Source organism: Amblyraja radiata, chromosome 34 (genome assembly GCF_010909765.2).
Source record: "Amblyraja radiata isolate CabotCenter1 chromosome 34, sAmbRad1.1.pri, whole genome shotgun sequence".
Lineage (NCBI taxonomy): Eukaryota > Metazoa > Chordata > Chondrichthyes > Rajiformes > Rajidae > Amblyraja > Amblyraja radiata.
The window spans coordinates 15217508-15237997 of record NC_045989.1 but is presented as its reverse complement, the minus strand read 5'-3'; the positions used below and the strand labels follow the sequence as shown (position 1 = coordinate 15237997).

General features: G+C 41.5%; 1 protein-coding gene across 2 annotated transcripts in view; it reads right to left on the bottom strand.

The window, feature by feature from the left end:
• unc13c (unc-13 homolog C) overlaps window positions 1-20490 on the bottom strand; it is a 378167-nt gene that overhangs the window by 285191 nt on the left and 72486 nt on the right. The window contains exon 10 of one of the 2 annotated variants that reach the window (XM_033050677.1): window positions 7953-8234. The exons of the other annotated variant lie outside the window; for it this stretch is intronic. Coding sequence (XP_032906568.1) covers window positions 7953-8234 — 282 coding nt within the window. The remainder of the gene's footprint in view (window positions 1-7952; window positions 8235-20490) is intronic. 2 annotated transcript variants of the gene reach the window in all.

Here is a 20490-nt window from a genome sequence, read left to right as displayed (position 1 = left end):
TCAATGCCCTATGGAAATAACAGAAATAGGATAAGCCCTCTCTCCGATTCACCTGCTGGACCCAGGCTCAGTGTCAGGTGCATTGCAGCTCAGGGACGTATGGTATGTCATGCCTCAGATGCTGCTGATGTTTGCCATGATGTTGCGTGACATAAATTCATATTACAACCATAACACCAAGCTGCAATCTATTCGCAATAGTTTTGTTAATTTGCTTTAAATCCTTGGACATACAAGTTAAATTTCCGCATCTTCGCTCTACAGCAATACCAAGCGCACAAAAATCAGTAGGGCTGTGGATATTGAGCGTTATCTTTTGCTACAGAATGGAATGTTGGGCAGCACAATGGTAGATGGAATTTAATCCCCATAAGCTTGAGGTGATGTATTTTGGGAGATCAACAATGTGCGGTTCTGTTTGACACACTATGGGAAAGATGTGATTCTACCAGAGATGCAGAGAAAATAAACCAGGATGTGTAGGAAGGAACTGCAGATGCTGGTTTATACTGAAGATAGACATAAAATGCTGAAGTAACTCAGCAGGACAAGCAGCATCCCTGGAGAGAAGGAATGGGTGCCATTTCAGGTCGAGATCCATTTTCAGAATGGCATCTCTCCGGAGATGCTGCCTGTCCTGCTGAGTTCCTCCAGCATTTTGTGTCTAAGTATGCTAGGATGTTCCTTGGGAAGGATAATTTCAGTTATGAGGAGAGAATGGATAGGCTGGTTTATTTTCCTTAGAACAGAGGAGATTGGGGACGGGGGGGGGGGGGGGGGGCACCTATTGGAGGTGTATAAATTGAAGAAAATCAAAATAAACTTTCCCTTTGGCAGAGGTGTTTAAGACCAGAGGCCATAGATTTAAGATAATGAATAAGAGGTATCTGAGGAAGCATCATTTTCTCCCAGAGAATAGTTTCAATCTGGAATATACTGCATGGATGGATGCTGGAGGCAGGTACTCTCACATATTTAAGTAATACAGGCCAACATTTAGGCCAACTCTTGATTGAGCTGAGCATAGAAGACTACAGACCAAGTTCTGGTAAATAGGATTAGTCAGACGGCTACCTGATGGACATGGTGACCCAAAAGGCATGTATTAGTGCTGAATAATTATACATACATTTAAGTTAGGTGCTGCTGGAGTTGGAGGGGCTGCAAACTGCTATCTTATCTATGTCAACTAAATGTCTTATGCACCTGTCCCACTTGGGAAACCTGAACGGAAACCTCTGGAGATTTTGCGCCCCACCCAAGGTTTCCGTGCAGTTCCCGGAGGTTGCAGGTGGTTGCCGGAGGTTGCAGGTAGTGGAAGCAGGTAGGGAGACTGACAAAAACCTCCGGGAACCGCACGGAAACCTTGGGTGGGGCGCAAAGTCTCCAGAGGTTTCCGTTCAGGTTTCCTAAGTGGGACAGGGGCATTATACTGAACCTTATATTGTGAATTTTCCCATCAGTCATCATTATGGCTTCTCGAAGTTGCTACAGTATGCCCTTCCAGCATAGATTAGGAGCACTTGATGATACTTGTGCACACTTAATAAATTACTACTTTGTCACAGAGAAAATCAATTCACATAGGATCCCTGGCTGAGAAAATATTACTTGGTCTGAATATAAAAGCAGAAAACGCTGGAAATATCCAACTAGTCCAACATCATCCAAAGTAGAAGGAACATAACTATCACACAAACCTTCAGCAAAACAATATGTTGGAAACAAACAGCAATTTATCAAGCACCAGCAGCCAAGGAATACTGGATCAGGAACAAACCATGGAGGCACAGTGGCATGCTGCAGACTGAGAGTGATTAAATGCCATTGAAATTATTCACCATTCCAGCCCTTTCTGCTAAGTGATTTGTCTTTACTTTTGATTTCCACTAGCTAATATATTGCATAGTTTAATGCCATCAAATTGATCTAATGTTAAAACAAGTTACTAAAGTAAATGAATCATGCCCTTTAGTCCTGTACAGGAACATTTAAAAAAAACATGGTTTTCCTTATTAAAGATTTCATTGGATGCTCCAATATGTCACTTTTAATTAAGGCTTCAGGCACTTCTTTCAAACAAATGTCAAAATGTCTCATTACTGCATCAAGCTTTCTAGCCTTTGAAAGTACATAGTGCTTAGTGCAATGTCATCCTTTGCCCTTACAGAAGGACCTCATGAATTCAGATCTACAACAGATATTCCTATATAGCAACCTGGGATTAAATGTATCAGTCCTCCAATTATGAAAGCCAATTTCAATCAATACAAAACACACCAGGAATCAAAATGGAAACTCTAATTATTTACACTGAGACATTTCTATTTTCTGTCCAAGGTTTACACCTCAGTCATAGAATTGTACACACAGACAAGGGCAATTCAGCCCACCATGTCTGTGCTGATTTTTTGACAATTGACACTAACCCCACTTGAGTGAGTTAGGACCTTATCCTTCTATGCCTTGCCTTTTTATCTATTTGTCTAAATGCCTTTTAAACACAATAATTTAAACCAACTCCACCAGCAGCTCTGGCAGCATGTTCCAGATATCAACTTTTCTATAAAAAATCTCCTTGAAATCTCATAACTCTCACCTTAAAACCATGTGCCTTTTGTTTTTGTTACCCTTACCACGGCAAAAAAGATTTTGATTATTGGTACCTCTCATAATTGTCTCCTCTCAGTCTCCTTTGCTTAAAGAAAAACAATCCCAATGTATCCAATCCCTCCCCATAACTAAAGTCCTCCAGTGCAGGCAACATGCTGGTGAATCTTCTCTGCACTCTATCCGGTGCAACCACTCATTACTAATTGATGGCAACTGAATTGTGTACAATATTCCAGTGCAACCTAACCAGTGTTTAGCAAAGTCATATCATAAAAATTCCAACTCCTAGATCCCATGTCCCAATTTATGAAGGGTAGCAAGCCATGCACCTTCAAGCCATGGACCTCCCGATCCACCATTGATAACACTTTCAGGCGACTATAGACTTGAACCCCAAGGCGTCTCCGTTCATCAACATTCCTTAGTACCGTGCCATTTACTGTATATGTTCTACTCGTACTTGACTTCCCAAAATACATCACCTCATACTTATTTGGATTAAATTTCATCTGTTAATACTATGCCCAGATTTCCAGTGATCTATACCCTGCTTTAGCCTTAGACAACCTTTCTCACTATGCACAACACCACCAATTTTCACATCAAGTTACTGATCACTCCTCCTGCATTCACATCGATATCACTAACATATCACAAACAGCAAAGGTCTCAGCACCAATCCCTGTGGTATCTCACAAGACACAGAAAAAAACATCCATCACCACCACCTTCTGCCTCAACCATGTGATATCATGTCAAATACCTTACTAAAGTCCAAAGAGACAACATCTACCCCCTGCTTTCACCAATCTCGATCTTTATCTCCACAACATTGCAATTAAGTTTGTGATTCATGAGTTCCCCCTTCATAAAGCCATATGTCTGGGATAGATCTCACTCAACCTTGGGAATGCATCCATCCTTGTGATCCAAGGTATCTAACACCTCCACCTTGTTAATACCTGCACGGCCCAGTCAATCAACATATCCCTCCTTGTGCTCACTATCCTTCACATACCTCTCCCATTCCCACATCCTTGGCTCCACACATAGATCATTCATTTGGCCCCTGGGGGGTTCCCATTCTTTCCTTGCATACCCACTTGCTTCTAATATACTTAGAAATGACTTGGGATTCTCCTTAGCTGTCAAGGATATTTTAGGACACCATTTTGGCATCCAAATTCATAAGTACCTTCCGACATACTCTGTATTCCTCAAGGAACTTAGTTGATTGTAGTTGCCAATACCAGTCTCATCTTCCTTTTCTTTCCTGATCAAATCTTCAATAACCTTTATCATCTCTAATCTTACCATTTTTGCCATGACCAGAATATGCTGTCTTTGAACTCTTGCTAACTTTTGTTTTAAAAAGACTCCCACTTTCCAGATGCTCCCAGTCTACTTTTGCTAAGTCCTTCCTATGGTATTGAAATCAGCCTTCCCCCAATTTAGTACTTTAAGTTGAGGACTAGCCTTACCATTTTCCAGAAATAACTAGAACCTTAAAGAATTATTGTCTCTGCTTCCAAAGTGTTCCCAAATTGACACTTCCACCATCTGTTTAGTTTCCTTTCTAAATTAAGGTCTGGTGCAGCCCCTTCACTGGCAGAACTGTGAATATGCAGGGATTCGGGTACTTTGGTAAATGGCAGGTGTGACAATACATTGCAAGTTGCTGGAGACCCTTGTGACCCCATAACTAAAGTCCTCCAGGGCAGGCAACATGACCATAGGAGACCTCTCACGACCATACAGGCGACCCCTGGCGACATGTTGCGGGTGACCTCTCACGACCATAGGAGGCATCTCACGACCATACAGCCTATGGTTGTGTGAGGTCTCCAAAGAGTCGTAGCATGTTTCTGGTTGCTGCTGAATTTTCAACATGTTGAAAATTTCGGCGACCTATGACGTGTGCCGGCAGTCGCCTGTAACGGTCGCGTAAATGGGACAGGCCCTTAATTTTAACGGCGTTCTTCGGAAACTTCACTAAACTTATTTTTAAAGCGCACTTATATATCAACAATAGTGTAATAATGAATATTTAATGTGTGTAACTCTTCCTGTGTTGTATTTTGAATCTCATTCCTTTTATTAGGTGAAAATGTAATAAACAAGCCATTTATAACTATAAAAACCCATGGATTTTGCCAAGCTGAAATTCAATTCAATCACTCAATAACATTTCAATACCATTTGTTTTCCCATTGCAACAGAAAAAATCTGGAATTTGAAAATGAATAATAACTGCCCCTGAATACACATTATTTTTGTCAGTAATGACAAAAGCATCCTTCCGCTCAAAGAACATTTCTGGTGAGAAAAAAACTATTAAATAAACTGAAGAAGGGTTTTGGCCCGAAACGTTGCCTATTTCCTTCGCTCCATAGATGCTGCTTCACCCGCTGAGTTTTTCCAGCATTTTTGTTTACCTTCGATTTTCCAGCATCTGCAGTTCCTTCTTAAACAAATTAGTTTTGAGAGTTTGTTTAGGCCACAATGAAATCTGATTTTTTAATTAAATTTATTGTGAAGAGAAACAAAAAGAGTGGTTACTTCTTTCTGAGAAATCATAAATGGCTGTTCTTAGAATCAATTTTGTTCAGTACAAATGTCGATTGAATTTAAACATCCCATGATCCTTAAAGAATGTATCCATGGAACGTGAACATAAACCGTATTGAAGTTATTTTGTTTGTCCAAATAAAATGACAAATCCTATAAGATTAGTTTGGGAGGCTTCTAAAGGGTGAAAGGTTGCACACCATTTTTTTTCAACAATTTGTATTACCTATGTCCAGGAGTGGAGATGCAATCATGGAAATCAGGAACATATTGACCAACAAAATGTTGCTAACCAACAGTTCAATATTGAACTGCAACAGGAGGATTCATAATATCAAGCCCAATGTGCCTTACCACACATTTATTAAACCACGGACTAGCCTTCAAAGCAATGGCTCATAAAATTGTCCAACTTCCCCAGTCTCAGTTACAGTAGTCACATTATTTCATCTTTATTTTTGTTTCCTAGGTGTCACTAATTAATTCTACTCTCTACAAAGGACTTCTTATCTATTTGAACACTTTGATGTGTTACAAAAGTTGCTGCATTTTGGATTTCTAATTTATGAAATGTACACAAAGGTAGGAAAGTAAAGAAAACACAATGGATATAGGACGCCTTTCTCAACTTGATGGATATATTTTCAGATGAAAACACCATGTATTTAGTATATACATGAACAACATTCAACTCTTGCTCACCATCACTTCTGATTTGTCAGTTGCACATTGCAGTGCAAACAGAATTTTCCTTTGCTTAAACATTGGGTAATCAAGCCATTGACTGTACTCCCTCCAGGAAGCTCTGCTTCCAAGCTATCCATCTAACCAAATTATTCACAGCCTTGTTTTAAATTTGATCAAAAAATGACCTTAATTTGAACCAAAAATGAAAATAATTTGAGGAAGGGCATCCTAATTTGAGGAAGGACATCCTGACTTGCTATTGAGGCAGAGCAGCGTAGGTTCACGGGGTTAATCCCCAGGATGGCGGGACTGTCATATGAGGAAACATTGGAAAGACTGGGCTTGTTTTCACGGGAATGTGGAAGGATGAGAGGGTATCTTATATAAAATTATAAAATTATAAAAGGACTGGACAAGTTAGATGCAGGAAAAATGTTCCCAATGTTGGGGGAGTCCAGAACCAAGGGCCACAGTCTACAAATAAAGGGGAGGCCATTTAAAACTGAGATGAGAAAAAACTTTTTCTCCCAGAGAGTTGTGAATTTGTGGAATTCTCTGCCACAGAGGGCAGTGGAGGCCAATTCACTGAATGAATTTAAAAGAGCGTTAGAAAGAGCTCTAGGGGCTAGTGGAATCAAGGGGTATCGAGAGAAGGCAGGCACGGGTTACTGATTGTGGATGATCAGCCATGATCACAATGAATGGCGGTGCTGGCTCGAAGGGCCAAATGGCCTCCACCTGCACATAGTTTCTATGTTTTTATGACCTTCTGACCAGATAAACATTCCAATGCCAAACTTACCTACCTCAACTTCTCTAACACTGCCTGACTGCAACTTTGCTGCTGAAGCAATGAATAATATCTTTGTTATCGCCACACAGGCCTCATTATTGCCTTATATTTAATATCATCACCCTTATTATTACCCTAATGCCCTTGTACGCCCTCATCTCTCTGCATCTTTGTAACCTCTTCCGAGTCCTCATGAATTCCATATTCTTCCAATTATGCTCACTTGGAAATCCATAGAATCAATTACTGGCCAATGCTCACAGCCTTGGTTCCAAGCTCTGGAATTCTTACGCTTGTCACTACATCTCGCATTTCCTTCAAGATGACACCAGTAACCACTCTGGCCAAATCTTTGGTCATCTGTATTGCTATAGCTTTTTGTGGCTCAGTAGCAAAATTACTTTTGTCCTCCACATTGGGGCAATTTTCCACAAATTAAATCTAGTATTGTGGTTGAATGAGGCAGTGTAATGATACTCAACTATACAAATCAGCATGTCAAGTCTATACTGAATTGGATAATGGTTTAATTACCCTCAGTGTTCTTGCAGAGACAAGGAGAAAAAGAGAATAATTTCTGCTGTTGTTAACCACTGTCTGCTAAAACTGTTTAAAATTTGGTCCAGTCATGTTGTCCCTTTGCTCATACAACCTGTTCAGATTAACACTTGAAGCTCATATGAAGAATGGAAATGAGTGAGGAACTAGACTCATACTTGCTTGAATAGTATTACAAAACCACTGTATGTGTTTGTCTAACCCGCTCACATTCCTTGATGTGGTCCTACTTTATCCCAACTTACTTTTGTAACCACAACACCGGCAAAAAAAAGAGTAAAGTAAAGGAAGCGCTCGTGGTTAATAAGCAGTAGAAATATATTGTTCTCCTTATCTCTCTTGGAAGACTTCATCATGCAAACGTTATATTTCAATTAGAATTATGATTCTATAGCCATAGAGTCATCGAGTTATACAGCACAGAAACAGGCCCTTCGACCCAACTCGTCCATGATATCTCATTCAAGCTAGTCCCTTTTGTCCGTACCCGTCACGTATCCCTCTGAACCTTTCTTATCCATAATTATTCAAATGCTTTGCAGAATGCATACTAAATTAAATAATTTAATGTTAATATAACCTTAAATAAAAAAAGACTAGTCTTTATTGGAAAATAATGAAAGCAACAATTAATTGAAGAAAAACAGTATGGAATACAAAATTAAAATATATGGAATTTAAGGTAAACTTGATTGCTTATTGTTGCAGCAATAAAGCCTGCATTCATACATACATGTATTCTCTTTCAGAAGTATGGCTATAGGATCCATCAGGCTCCAACTCCATTTTCAGATCATCGTAAAAAGCGCAGCTACAGCTGGAATTGCTCTGACTGCAGCAAGGGCTATCTCCTTGTGAATTCTGCTGTTGGCTGAACACAGTTGTGCGGGATTCAAAGTCACTCTCCATAGTAGAGTCATATACAGCATAACTCTCACTTCCTTCTGAGTAACTTGTCAAGGAATTGCCAACACGGGAGGTTGGAGATGGCGGTAGCCTGCTTTCCACTGATCCACTGCAGAAATGACAAATATATCTTCCATGTCATAATTGGCATTATATACTCTGCTGACATCTTTCCTCCCCATAAACAAACTACATCATTACAAATAAAACAATTATTTGATTATGGAAATGATGATAATGACAGAATTGGACACAAAAAACGAATGTTTACTATTTGCAATTCAGTTGACGGGAACTTTTTTAATGATAAAAATAAGAATGTATTTTCAGATATTAATCTATATACAGGGTATAGAATTTTCAGGCATGATAGAAGGGAGTGCAAATCAGATATCGTACTGCTGAATAAGGGGATCGTGACAGCAGGGGTAGGATATCCTGGAGAGATTCTACAGTGAGGGTGCATTGTGAGAACTTAGTAATAGTAAAAGGATGGTCACTTTAATGGGGATCTATTTTGGGCCTTTCAATAGTCAGCATGAATTAGAAAAACAGTAATGTAAGCAGATCGCAAAAGGATCTAAAAACAATACGGTTGTGGCAGTGGGGGATTTTAACCTTCACATTATTAGGTATACTGATATTCTGGAACATGTCCGCAAAACCTAGGAGGAAGTGTTAGCAACGTATATTATTGTGGCTAAATCCCCAGGGTCTATTACAGAATACTAATATCACGGTGGCACAGTGGTAGAGTTGCTGCCTTACAGCGAATGCAGCGCCAGAGACCCGGGTTCGATCCCGATTACGGGTGGTGTCTGTATGGAGTTTGTAAGTTCCCCCCGTGACCTGCGTGGGTTTTCTCCGAGATCTTCGGTTTCCTCCCACATTCCAAAAACGTACAGGTTTGTAGGTTAATTGGCTTGGTAAATGTAAAAATTGTCCCTAGTGGGTGTTAATGTGTGGGGATCGCTGGTCGGCGCGAACCCGATCAGCCGAAGGGCCTGTTTCCGTGCTGTATCTCTAAACTAAACTAATGGAAGGGATGAAATGCTGAGGCATCTTCGTTAGCCGCGGGTGATCCATCAGGAGACTGGAGAATAGACAAAATTTGTCCCCTTGCTCAAAAAGGAGAATAAGCCTGGAAACTGCAGACAAGTAAATCTTACATCAATGTAGGGAGGTTGTTAGAGAAGATTCTGAGGGACAGGATTAATATTCATTTGAAAAAGCAGGGGCAAAATAGGAAGAGTCAATATGGGTTTGTGCAGTAGAAATCATGTCTCACAAATGTGATTGTCTCTTTGAGGAGGAAATTAAGGCACAGCTGTAGCCATGGTTTACATGGACTTTAGTATGGCTTTTGACAAGGCCCCATATGGTAGACTGGTACAGAAGGATAAGACACAAGGGCCCTGAGGCATGTTGGCAAACTGGATCCAAAATTGGCTTGGTGATAAAAGGCAGAGAGTAGTGCTGGGGGGAGTGATTATCTGACAGGAAGTCTGTAACAGTACTGTATCAGTATCAGCACTGGGATCTTTGTTGCTTGCTTGCAAATATAATTTATTTGGATGCAAATGTAGATAGTCTGATTAGTTAGTTTGAATTTGACATGAAAATTAGTGGTTGAATCGAGTACAGGAGGTTACCAGAGGATACAGCAGGACATAGATCAGCTGAGAAGTTGGGCGGATCTGTGGTAGATGGAATTTCATCCAGCCAAGTATCAGGTAATGCACATGGGATAGTCAAATTCTGGGCAGACATTTAAACGGCAAGGAGTTTAGGAGTGTTGATGTACAGAAGGATCTTGTTGTGCAAGTTCATAGCTTCTGGAAAATGAAATCATAGAGGATGGTGAAGGCAACTTTTGGCATGCTTAGGCTGAGGCAAGAATATCATGATTCTGCTGTACAAAACCTTGGTTGGACCACATTTAGAGTATTGTGCATAGTTCTAGCTGCCACACTACAGGGCGGATGTGATGGCAATGGAGTGTGCAGAAGAGATTCATCTTGGTGTTTCCTGGAATGGATGGTTGGAGTTATAAGGAGAGATAGGATAGGCTGGTTTTATTCTTACAGGAACAGAGGAAGCTGAGGGGTGACTTGATAGATGTTTATGATATTATGAAGAGCATAGGTTGGATAGTCAAACTCTTTTTCACAAGGTAGCGTAGTCTAGAACTAGAGAGCACAATTAAGGTGAGAGGGAAAACATTTAAAGGAAATCTGAGGGGAAAATCTTTCTACACGGAGGATGTTTGTTATCTGGAAAGAGCTGCCAGATGAATAGGTAGAGGCATTTTAAATTAAATATTTAAAATACATTTGAACAGTTACTTAATTTGAAAGGCATAGAGGACATGGGTCTAATGCAGGTAAATGGGATTGGCCTGGATAGGCACCACAGTTGACAGTCCAAAGTCCATTTCTGTACTGTACGATACTATGATCCTTTGAATTACACATTATATAGCTCACCTAATTAGTGTGGTTGTACAAAATCACACAGGATTTTTCTAAATATATATTCACAGATGATTTGCTACTGAGAAAGTGATAAATAACTCTGGGTGTTGTAAACTGTGTGGCACATAACAAGTCACAAATAGAGATTTAATTATAAAACAATTACAAAACAAAACTTGAACAAAGCACCATGAACTAGGCTATATTTTCAAAAAAACACATTACCGACACAAGAAATCACATAATACAGTCCAACATTTCAAACAGCACTAGCCTTTCACCGTGCTTTGTTGAGGCAGAGATTCACAGCACGGTTAGGTTGGTCAATAAATCAGTATTCTACAGACGTCCAACTCAATCTAAATTACCGTTCCACTATAAAAATATATAAAGGATGGTAAATTAATTGGCTATTGCAAATTGACTCTGGTGTCTAAGGAAATGGTAATATCTGGGGAGGGAGGGGGTGGGTGGGTTGATGGGAATATGAGATTTATGTGGATTTAGTTTAAATGAATGCTTGATGTTCAGTGCCATTTCCAAGGACCAAAGGATTTCTTTCTTTCGCATCTCTGTGATAACAATTGATATTATGCCCAGGAAGGGGATATCGCATTGAGCTGGGCTTGGGGGTAGGACAGGAGATTGGTTGGAGCTTGCAGGCTGAAGGTTTAGTCCTAGTTCAGTTTTACACAGCATGGTAAAGACGGACCATAGATGGATTTAAAGAGGGAATAGCAAATCATAGTATTTAGTGGTTGACATCGTAGATAGCGAAGATGGATATCAAAAATTGCACTAGGATCTTAATCATTTGGGCAGGTGGGCTGAGGAATAGTTAATGGTGTTTAATACCGATAAGCGTGAGGTGTTGGATTTTGGGAAGTCAAACCAGGGCTTGACCTACACTGAAAAGCAGGGCTCTGGGGAGTGCTGTAGAGCAGAGGGGTCTAGGAGCGCAGGTACATAGTTCCTTGAAAATGGCATCACAGGTAGTTAGGATGATTAAGGCAGCTTTCGGCACATTGGTCAGAGTATTGAGTGTAGAAACGCAGGCAGGTGAGATTAGTGTAGATGGGGCATGTTGGTCAGCATGGGCAGTTGGGCCGAAAGGCATGGTTCTATGCTGTATGATTGTGACTATATACTTCTATCAGGTCAACCCTCAACCCTGGATGCTCCAGAGAAAACAATCTGAACAGTCTAAAGAAGGGTCTCGACCCAAAACATCACCCATCCCTTCTCTCCAGAGATGCTGCCTGGCCTGCTGAGTTACTCCAGATTTTTGGGACTATTTTTGATTTAAACCAGCATCTGCAGTTCCTTTCCACACAATCCAACTTTGTCCTATTTCCCCTTATAGGCAATACCGTCAAATTCAGACAGCATTCTAGTACAGCTTTTTTGATTCTTCTACAAAGCCTCCACATCCTTCCTGTAACTGGGCAACCAGAACTGCACACATTGCTCCAAATGTGACTTAACCAAAGTTTAATGCAGCTGCAATATGACTTTCCAACTTCAATAGGCAATGTCTCGAAAGATGAAGGCAAGCATGCTGTGCCATTTCTTTACCACTCTCTCCACTTGTTTCCATTAGCTATCAATTTGATTCCCGTATACCTCAATACATCAACGCTTCCAAAGACAATGCTCCCTCTTGCATCTGACCTGCCGATGTGCGATACCTCTCACCTGTCTGGATTGAACACAATTTTCCATTTCTCTATCTATATTTCCAACTGAGCTATATTCTGCTCTATCCTTTAGCAACCTTCCTCACTATCAATGCCACTTCCTGCATGAAACTATTCTTTCTCAGGACCACAAAATGAGCACGGTATTTGTCCTCCAAAACCCAAAACATGGAGCAAACCTAAGTTCAAAATTGCAATTCCACTTGTGTGATTGGCTTTCTTTTTTACAAGCTTTAGGTTAAGCACAACCTATCCAATCTCTCCTCATAACTAATGTCCTCTGCTCTCTTTTTAGCACTCAACTGCATCCTTCTTATGAGAGAGCAATCAATCTCCAAAAAGGATGAACATTCAAATGCATAAACTGACCTGCAAAAGATTGTACCTCCATTAAAAAAAATCCACTTTGAGTTAGCAATAAAAACTAATTACACATAGTGCCGAGCTGCGTTTACCAAGCTATAGGAAGAATCTCATTAAGCTGGAAAAGGTGCAAGAAAGATTCACAAGAACCGGGACTGGAGGGCTTGAGATATAAAAAGTGACTGGTGCTTTTCTCCCCTGGCAGGGCCGGCCTTAAGCCGAATGGACCAATTGCTCCCAATTAGGCCCCGCGTCTAAGGGGGCCCCGCGCCAGAGTAATCTACTCTTGGCTCAGGTAGATCTACCCCGGGTGGAGGGGGGAGAGAGGGGTGGAGAGAGAGTAGAGGGATGGAGGGGGAAGAAAGGGATAGACGGGGAGGGGGTGTGAGGGGAAATGGAGAAGGGGGAGAGGGAGAGGGAGAGGTGGGTCGTTCCCTCACTGTCCCAGAGCAGCGCTCCCGCCCCTCCAGTCGCCATGCTTCATGCACACAGCCCCAGCTCCCCCCCTCTCTCTCTCTCTCTCCAGGAAGATGCGGTGAACAATACAGGGAGGGCCGGGCCGGGAGTTGGAGCAACGTTTACAAACCTCGGCCTCAGCTCACACCCGTGCGCCCGGACCCCGGCATCTGCTCTTGCTGCCGGCCCTCTCCTTCCCTTCTATCCTCCCCTTTATCCCTCCCTTCCCTCCCTCCCTTCTCTCCTTCCTTCCCTCCCTCCTTCGTCTTGTGGATAAATGTGAGGTTATCCATTTTGGTGGCAAAAACAGGAAAGCAGACTATTATCTAAATGGTGGCCGACTAGGAAAATGGGAGATGCAGCGAGACCTGGGTGTCATGGTACACCAGTCATTGAAAGTGGGCATGCAGGTGCAGCAGGCAGTGAAGAAAGCGAATGGTATGTTAGCTTTCATAGCAAAAGGATTTGAGTATATGAGCAGGGAGGTTCTACTGCAGTTGTACAGGGTCTTGGTGAGACCACACCTGGAGTATTGCGTACAGTTTTGGTCTCCAAATCTGAGGAAGGACATTATTGCCATAGAGGGAGTGCAGAGAAGGTTCACCAGACTGATTCCTGGGATGTCAGGACTGTCTTATGAAGAAAGACTGGATAGACTTGGTTTATACTCTCTAGAATTTAGGCGATTGAGAGGGGATCTTATAGAAACTTACAAAATTCTTAAGGGGTTGGACAGGCTAGATGCAGGAAGATTGCTCCCGATGTTGGGGAAGTCCAGGACAAGGGGTCACAGCTTAAGGATAAGGGGGAAATCCTTTAAAACCGAGATGAGAAGAACTTTTTTCACACAGAGAGTGGTGAATCTCTGGAACTCCCTGCCACAGAGGGTAGTCGAGGCCAGTTCATTGGCTATATTTAAGAGGGAGTTAGATGTGGCCCTTGTGGCTAAAGGGATCAGGGGGTATGGAGAGAAGGCAGGTACGGGATACTGAGTTGGATGATCAGCCATGATCATATTGAATGGCGGTGCAGGCTCGAAGGGCCGAATGGCCTACTCCTGCACCTAATTTCTATGTTTCTATGTCTCTCTTTTCCCTTCTCTCCTTCTCTCCTTCCCTCCCTCCCTTCTTTCTCTCCTTCTTCTCCCTCTTTTCCCTTCTCTCCTTCCCTTCCTCCTTTCTCTCCTTCCTCCCTCCCTTCTTTCTCTACTTTCCTCACTCCCTTCTCTCCTTCCTCCCTCCCTTCTGTCCTTCCCTCCCACACACATCACGCAGACAACACACACACATCACGCACATACAACACACACATCACGCACAGACAACACACACACACACACAATTATTGGTTTTCCAGGATCTAGTACATTTTTTTTCATTTCACAGTCACATTGTAACTATGTACTTTTCAGAGGTGTCCACACATTTTGTTTGTTACTTGTAGGCTTACATTTATGCAATTATATATTAAAATGTAGCTTAGATCTGTTTGGTCCGTTAACTCGCAGGCACATTTTAAGCGCACATTTTGATTACTTTCCATTCTACCATAGAGATATAGTCTATAATAGACTTTATTTGTATTTCTATGATTCTACAGACCTTGGCTGGGAACCTGGGGCTCACCAAAATTGTTCCGAACTGGGCCCAGCTCCTCCTAAGGCCGGCCCTGTCCCCTGGACTGTAGAAGGCTAAGGAGTGAAGTTATGGAGGGAGCAAAATCATGAGGGGCATAGGTAAGCTGGATGGTCTCATATTATTGCAAGCAATCATCAGCTTGAAAGTAAAAGGATAGCTTTGTAAACAAACAGTACTGTCAATAGTATGGTCAATGTCTGCAGTGAAGATAGTTTACTGTCCTTTTAAAACTGACATAACCATGAGTTGTTTGCATATTTCACACAGAGAGTGGTGAATCTCTGGAATTCTCTGCCACAGAAGGTAGTTGAGGCCAGTTCATTGGCTATATTTAAGAGGGAGTTAGATGTGGCCCTTGTGGCTAAAGGGATCAGGGGGTATGGAGAGAAGGCAGGTACAGGATACTGAGTTGGATGATCAGCCATGATCATATTGAATGGCGGTGCAGGCTCGAAGGGCCGAATGGCTTACTCCTGCACCTATTTTCTATGTTTCTATGTTTCTATATGCATCAGCCAAATTTAAGACAACAGGGTTACATTATCATGCCTACGTCAAGCATCTTCACCTTAAGTCATTTTGCTTGATTGTGATGTAGATCAAGGAAGCTACCACGCCAGACTTTCATCACATCAAATATGGCCATGATTACATTGCTCAGTCTACCAATAATAAGGATATTTGTGCACTCCAAGAGTCAGCACTCACTACACTAATTTAAGGTGTCTGGTTCTTTCTCCTCAGCAGCTTTTAGACCATTCATGTAAATTACTCTGCTCCAGCAGATGTTTGAAAATTCAGATGTGTCTTGTCAGTGTTAGTGTACTTACGTTGTAAAATATACTTCAATGGAACCATTTGTCAAACTCACAATATTGAACTAAACTGTCACTGTAACGTAGATTTAAGGTGAGTGGAGGAAGCTTTAAAATAACTCGAGTTGCAGCTTTTTCCACACAGCGTGTGGTGTGTATTTGAAATGAGCTGCCAGGAAAAATGGTAGAGACGGGTACAATTACAAAATTCAAACAATATTTTAGACAACCTCAGTTTTACACTAACAACTTAACCCCATTAATTTTAATGCAGACGCCCACTATTAGAAAAGTTACAAATGGTGGGTATGCTGATGGTAAAAGGAGACCTATCCGTGAGTCAGGGCAGTGAGGTGGTGCCAAACAGTACAGTTGGCATAGTGGAATTATGACAATCGCAGAATATTGGTGGTGTTTGCTCCTGTATAACTATCTCACGAAGTTAAAAAAGTAGTTCAATGTGGAACACGAGCACACACACACACACACACACACACACACACACACACACACACACACACACACACACACACACACACACACACACACACACAATATTTAAAATAGAAAGAAACAAGGATCAGATTTTATTCAGAAACAAAGCAATTTTATTCTGTCTGACCGTTTCTTGGCTGAATGGAAATCAGTTGTGTACAAAACATATTCTACACAGGGGCTTGATGGTTCCTTCACTTGCCTGCAAGCTTATGCAACATTACTTGGCCTGCTTCCAAAACCTTACCGTATTGCAAATATTTACTGTTAAAAAGGGAAGGAGAAATAGGATTTCCAAATACAGCAATGAAAAGTGACTCTCGCTCTCATTTATTTTATAGAGAAAAGTAGGTGTTTGCAGTTAAACCTGAACGTATAATTACTTTTAATTGGGCACTTTAAATGGGTTAATTGTTAATTCATAAACTTCTATCCACTTTTCTGGGAAATACCAGAATCGGACCTTCCAAAGTCAATTAATCATATCAGCTGCAAGGGTTATAATTACAGATGTACAACACCGAAATGGGCCCTTCAATCTATCATGCCGCATGCCAATCTTTTTGCCCATCTACACTAATTCCATTCCACACATTAGGAGCGTATGCATCATCTACTGAAGTATCTGTCTAAATGCCTCTTAAACTTAGTGATTGTATCTGACTCCACCACCTCTGGCAGTGAATGTTTTGAGGAGTTGAGGAAGATGATTGAGGACAGTGGATGTTGCATGCATTGACCAGTAAAACCTTTGATAATGTCCCTCATGGCAAACCGATCTGTAAGATTAAGATTGATGGGATTCAAGGTGACGATAGATTGGACACAACATTGACTTGGTTATTGACAAAGGATACTGTGGAGAAGTGTTTTTCTGACTGGAGGTCTGTGAACTGTGATATTCTGCAGGGATCTCTTATATTATTTTATTTAGGTGAAAATATACGTACGCTGGTTAGTAAGTTTACAGTGGACACTAAAATGGCAGTGTTTTTGATAATCAGGAAGGTTATTAAAGTGTTCAGCATAATACAGACTAGTTAGAAATATGGGCAGAGAAATGGCAGATGGAGATAAATCAGGATGTTTTGCACTTGGGAGGTAAAGGGAAAGTATACAGTTAATGACAGGTCCCTCGGGTGCACTGAGGAACAGAGGGTTCTTGGAGAACAAGTTGATAATTCCCTGAAAGTGGCGACACATATAGGAAGAGGGGTAGAGATGGCATACCACAGTTGAGTCGACGAGTCTATTGAGGCAATTTTCTTTTACCCAGAAAGTGGTAGGTGCCTGGAACATGCTGCCAAATATGATAACAATTTTTAAGAGGTATTTAGACAGCTACATGAACTGGCAGGGGATGGAGGTATATGGACCATGTGGAGGCAATTTAAATTGGCATTATGATCGTCATAGTCATTGTGAACCAAAGTGCTGTACTTATGCTGTACTATTCTATGTGTTCTATACTTATGCTATACTATTTTATGGAAACATCCTCTGCACTCTCTCAAGCACAACCACACCATTCCAGTGAGAGCAATCAATTCTTAAAATGGCTTGATATTCAGATGTATAAATTACCATCCATATGAACTCAAAAAGGCTGCATTAAAAACTCTATTTTGAATTAGCACCCGGTGGCGCCACTTGCAGTGGCTGCCTTGCCAACAGTCTGTCTGTCCTTTCTTCTTTGTGTTATTTTTAGTATGTGTTAAAGAGTATGTTTAGCGTCCCTTGGTTTGTTTTATGTGCGGGGCGGGGGGGGGGGGGGGGGGGGGGGGTGAGGGAAACTGTTTTTTAAAATCTGACCTCGATGGAGATTTTTTTTTTTCATTATCGTATCTCCGTCACCACTGCGGCCTAACATCGTGGAGTTGGCGGCCTTTCCTGGAGACCGACGAGCATTCCAAGCCTTTGCCGGGGATCGAAGCTCCAACCGCGGGGCCTGTTAACTTTAACAACTTGAAGCCCGTAGTCTCTGGTAAGAAGAGGCACACTGGAGAGGCCCATGCCATGGAGAGAGTTTCAACCGCCCCGACACGAGAGTTTCAATCGCAAAGCCGACAGGGGCTTCGATCGTCGGCTGCGGGGGGGGGGGGGGGGGGGGGGGGGCTTTGATCACGCCAATTGCGGATGGTTTGATTGCCCCGACCGTGGGAGAACAAGAGGAAGAAGATTGAATTTTATTCTCTTCCATCACAGTGAGGAATGTGAAATCCACTGTGATGGATGTTTATGCTAACTTTTATGTGGTTGTGTGTCTTGTTGCTTTTCACTTAGTATGGCTGTATGGTAACTCAAATATCACTGTACCTTAATTGGTACATATGACAATAAACTGACCTTGAAATCTTAACCTTGAACCTCTACATTTAGCCTCACATGTCCTGGGAGTGAGGCTATATGTAGGGAACACCTTCTATTCTCAAGAGTGTACAATATGCGGAAACAACTTATTTGGCCCAACAGCTCCACACTCCATTTTCACTAAAAAAGAGCCTTACACCCATCTTCATCGTTTTGTTTTGTCAAGTGTAAAATGTTGTAAAAAAAAAAAAAAGGAATGCTGCTGGAGAAACTCATGGCCTTCATGGGTTAAGCAGCATCTGTGGAGGGAAATGGACAGTCAATGTTTCAGGTCAAGACCCTACATCTAGACTGAAATAGTAGCGAGTAAGATGATTTTACTTTGGAGTTAGTAGGTTTGTAGTAGGTATGAGTGGATAGTTTATCTCCTGAGATGGAGAGATCAAGAAAGGGAAGAGAGGTGTTGGAAATAGTCCCCGTGAATTAGTGGGCAATGAAGTTTCAATCTAGTTGAAGGATCTTGAGCCGAAAAATCAGCTGGCTATTTCCCTCCACATATTCTACCTGGCCTGCTGAGTTTCTCCAGCAGTTAATTTTGCTGCAGATTCCAACTTCTGCAGTCTCTTGTGCCTACAACTTTAAATGGTTGTTGTAAAGTAGGAAGCACGACAGCCCAATTTGAATACAGCCATATCCCACAAAAAGTAATAAGCAGATAATAACTTTAATGATGTTCATTAAGATAAAAAATTTCTGATGAAGGGACTTCAACATGAAACTGTGGGCTGCCTTCTGTACACAGATGGTGCTTTACTTGCTATTTCCAGAATCTGCAATATATATTACCCAGTCAATTACAAACAGCAATAAAGGATCATTGAAATGCACTAAAAAAGGAGACTCTGGGCCAGTGAAACATTCATAGAAAGTTAATACCCCTCTGAAGATTCAGCACATCTTACACACTAAAGACTGGAACAGACTTTACAATCACAAACATAAGTTTCCTGTCCACCTTGTAGGGCGTTACGGTGGCGCAGTGGTAGAGTTGCTGCCTTATAGCTCCAGAGACTCAGGTTCAATCCTGACTACAAGTGCTGTCTGTGCGAAGTTTGTATGTTGTGCTCCCCGTGGCCGCATGGCTTTTTCCCAGGTGCACCGGTTTCCCCCCACACTCCAATGACATACAGGTTTGTAGGTTAATTAGCTTTAGTAAAGATTGTAAATTGTCCCTAGTCTGTAGGATAGTGCTAGTGTACGGGAATCATTGGCCGGCGCGGATTTAGAGAGCCGAAGGGCTAGTTTCTGTACTGTATCTCAAAACTGACCGAAATTCCCTAATCTCCCTGCGATTGACAGAGACACGGTTGGCAACTTGTTTGTAAACAGGTCAAGCTGATGGTCACTACTAATCAAGCAGTTGCAAACATTAGGATTCAAGTAATTTTTTAAACCTCTAACAAAAGTAAATAACCCATAATCATCCTCATATTAACTAATGTAACAAACCTATAACACACACACAAACACACACACGCACGCACACAGGCACACACACACAGTGACATCTCTGGTGACTGTAAAGTGGGCACAACTTAATTTGTTATGTTTGAGTTCTAAATCCTTATGACCCAGATACCATTGGTAACCTTTGTATAACTAAGAAAATCAAAATATCTACTGAGAATTGTTTAGCACAGAAGCAGGTTGTCTATGCCAGTGGTTCTCAACCTTTTTTCAGTGATGTACCTTTTTTCAGTTCCATATACCCACCATCCTGTGTGTTAAATAAACATACTCCTCAGGTTCCCATTAAATCTTTTTCCTTCAACTTGCATACTATGACCTCACATTTTAGATTGCCTGGGGAAAAGACTGACTATCTACCTTATATATGCTTCTCATATTTTTATAAAACTCTGTAAGATAAGAATCATAAGATCATTTATCAGCCTCCTTCACTCCAGGTAAAAACAGTTCCATCTATCCAGTTCACACTTATTCACTCTAGCCCTCCAGTCTAGGCAATAACTATAGCATGACATCCCGACTTTTGCACTCAGTATCACGACTGAATGAAGACAAATGTACCATCTGCCTTCTTCACCATCCTGTCTA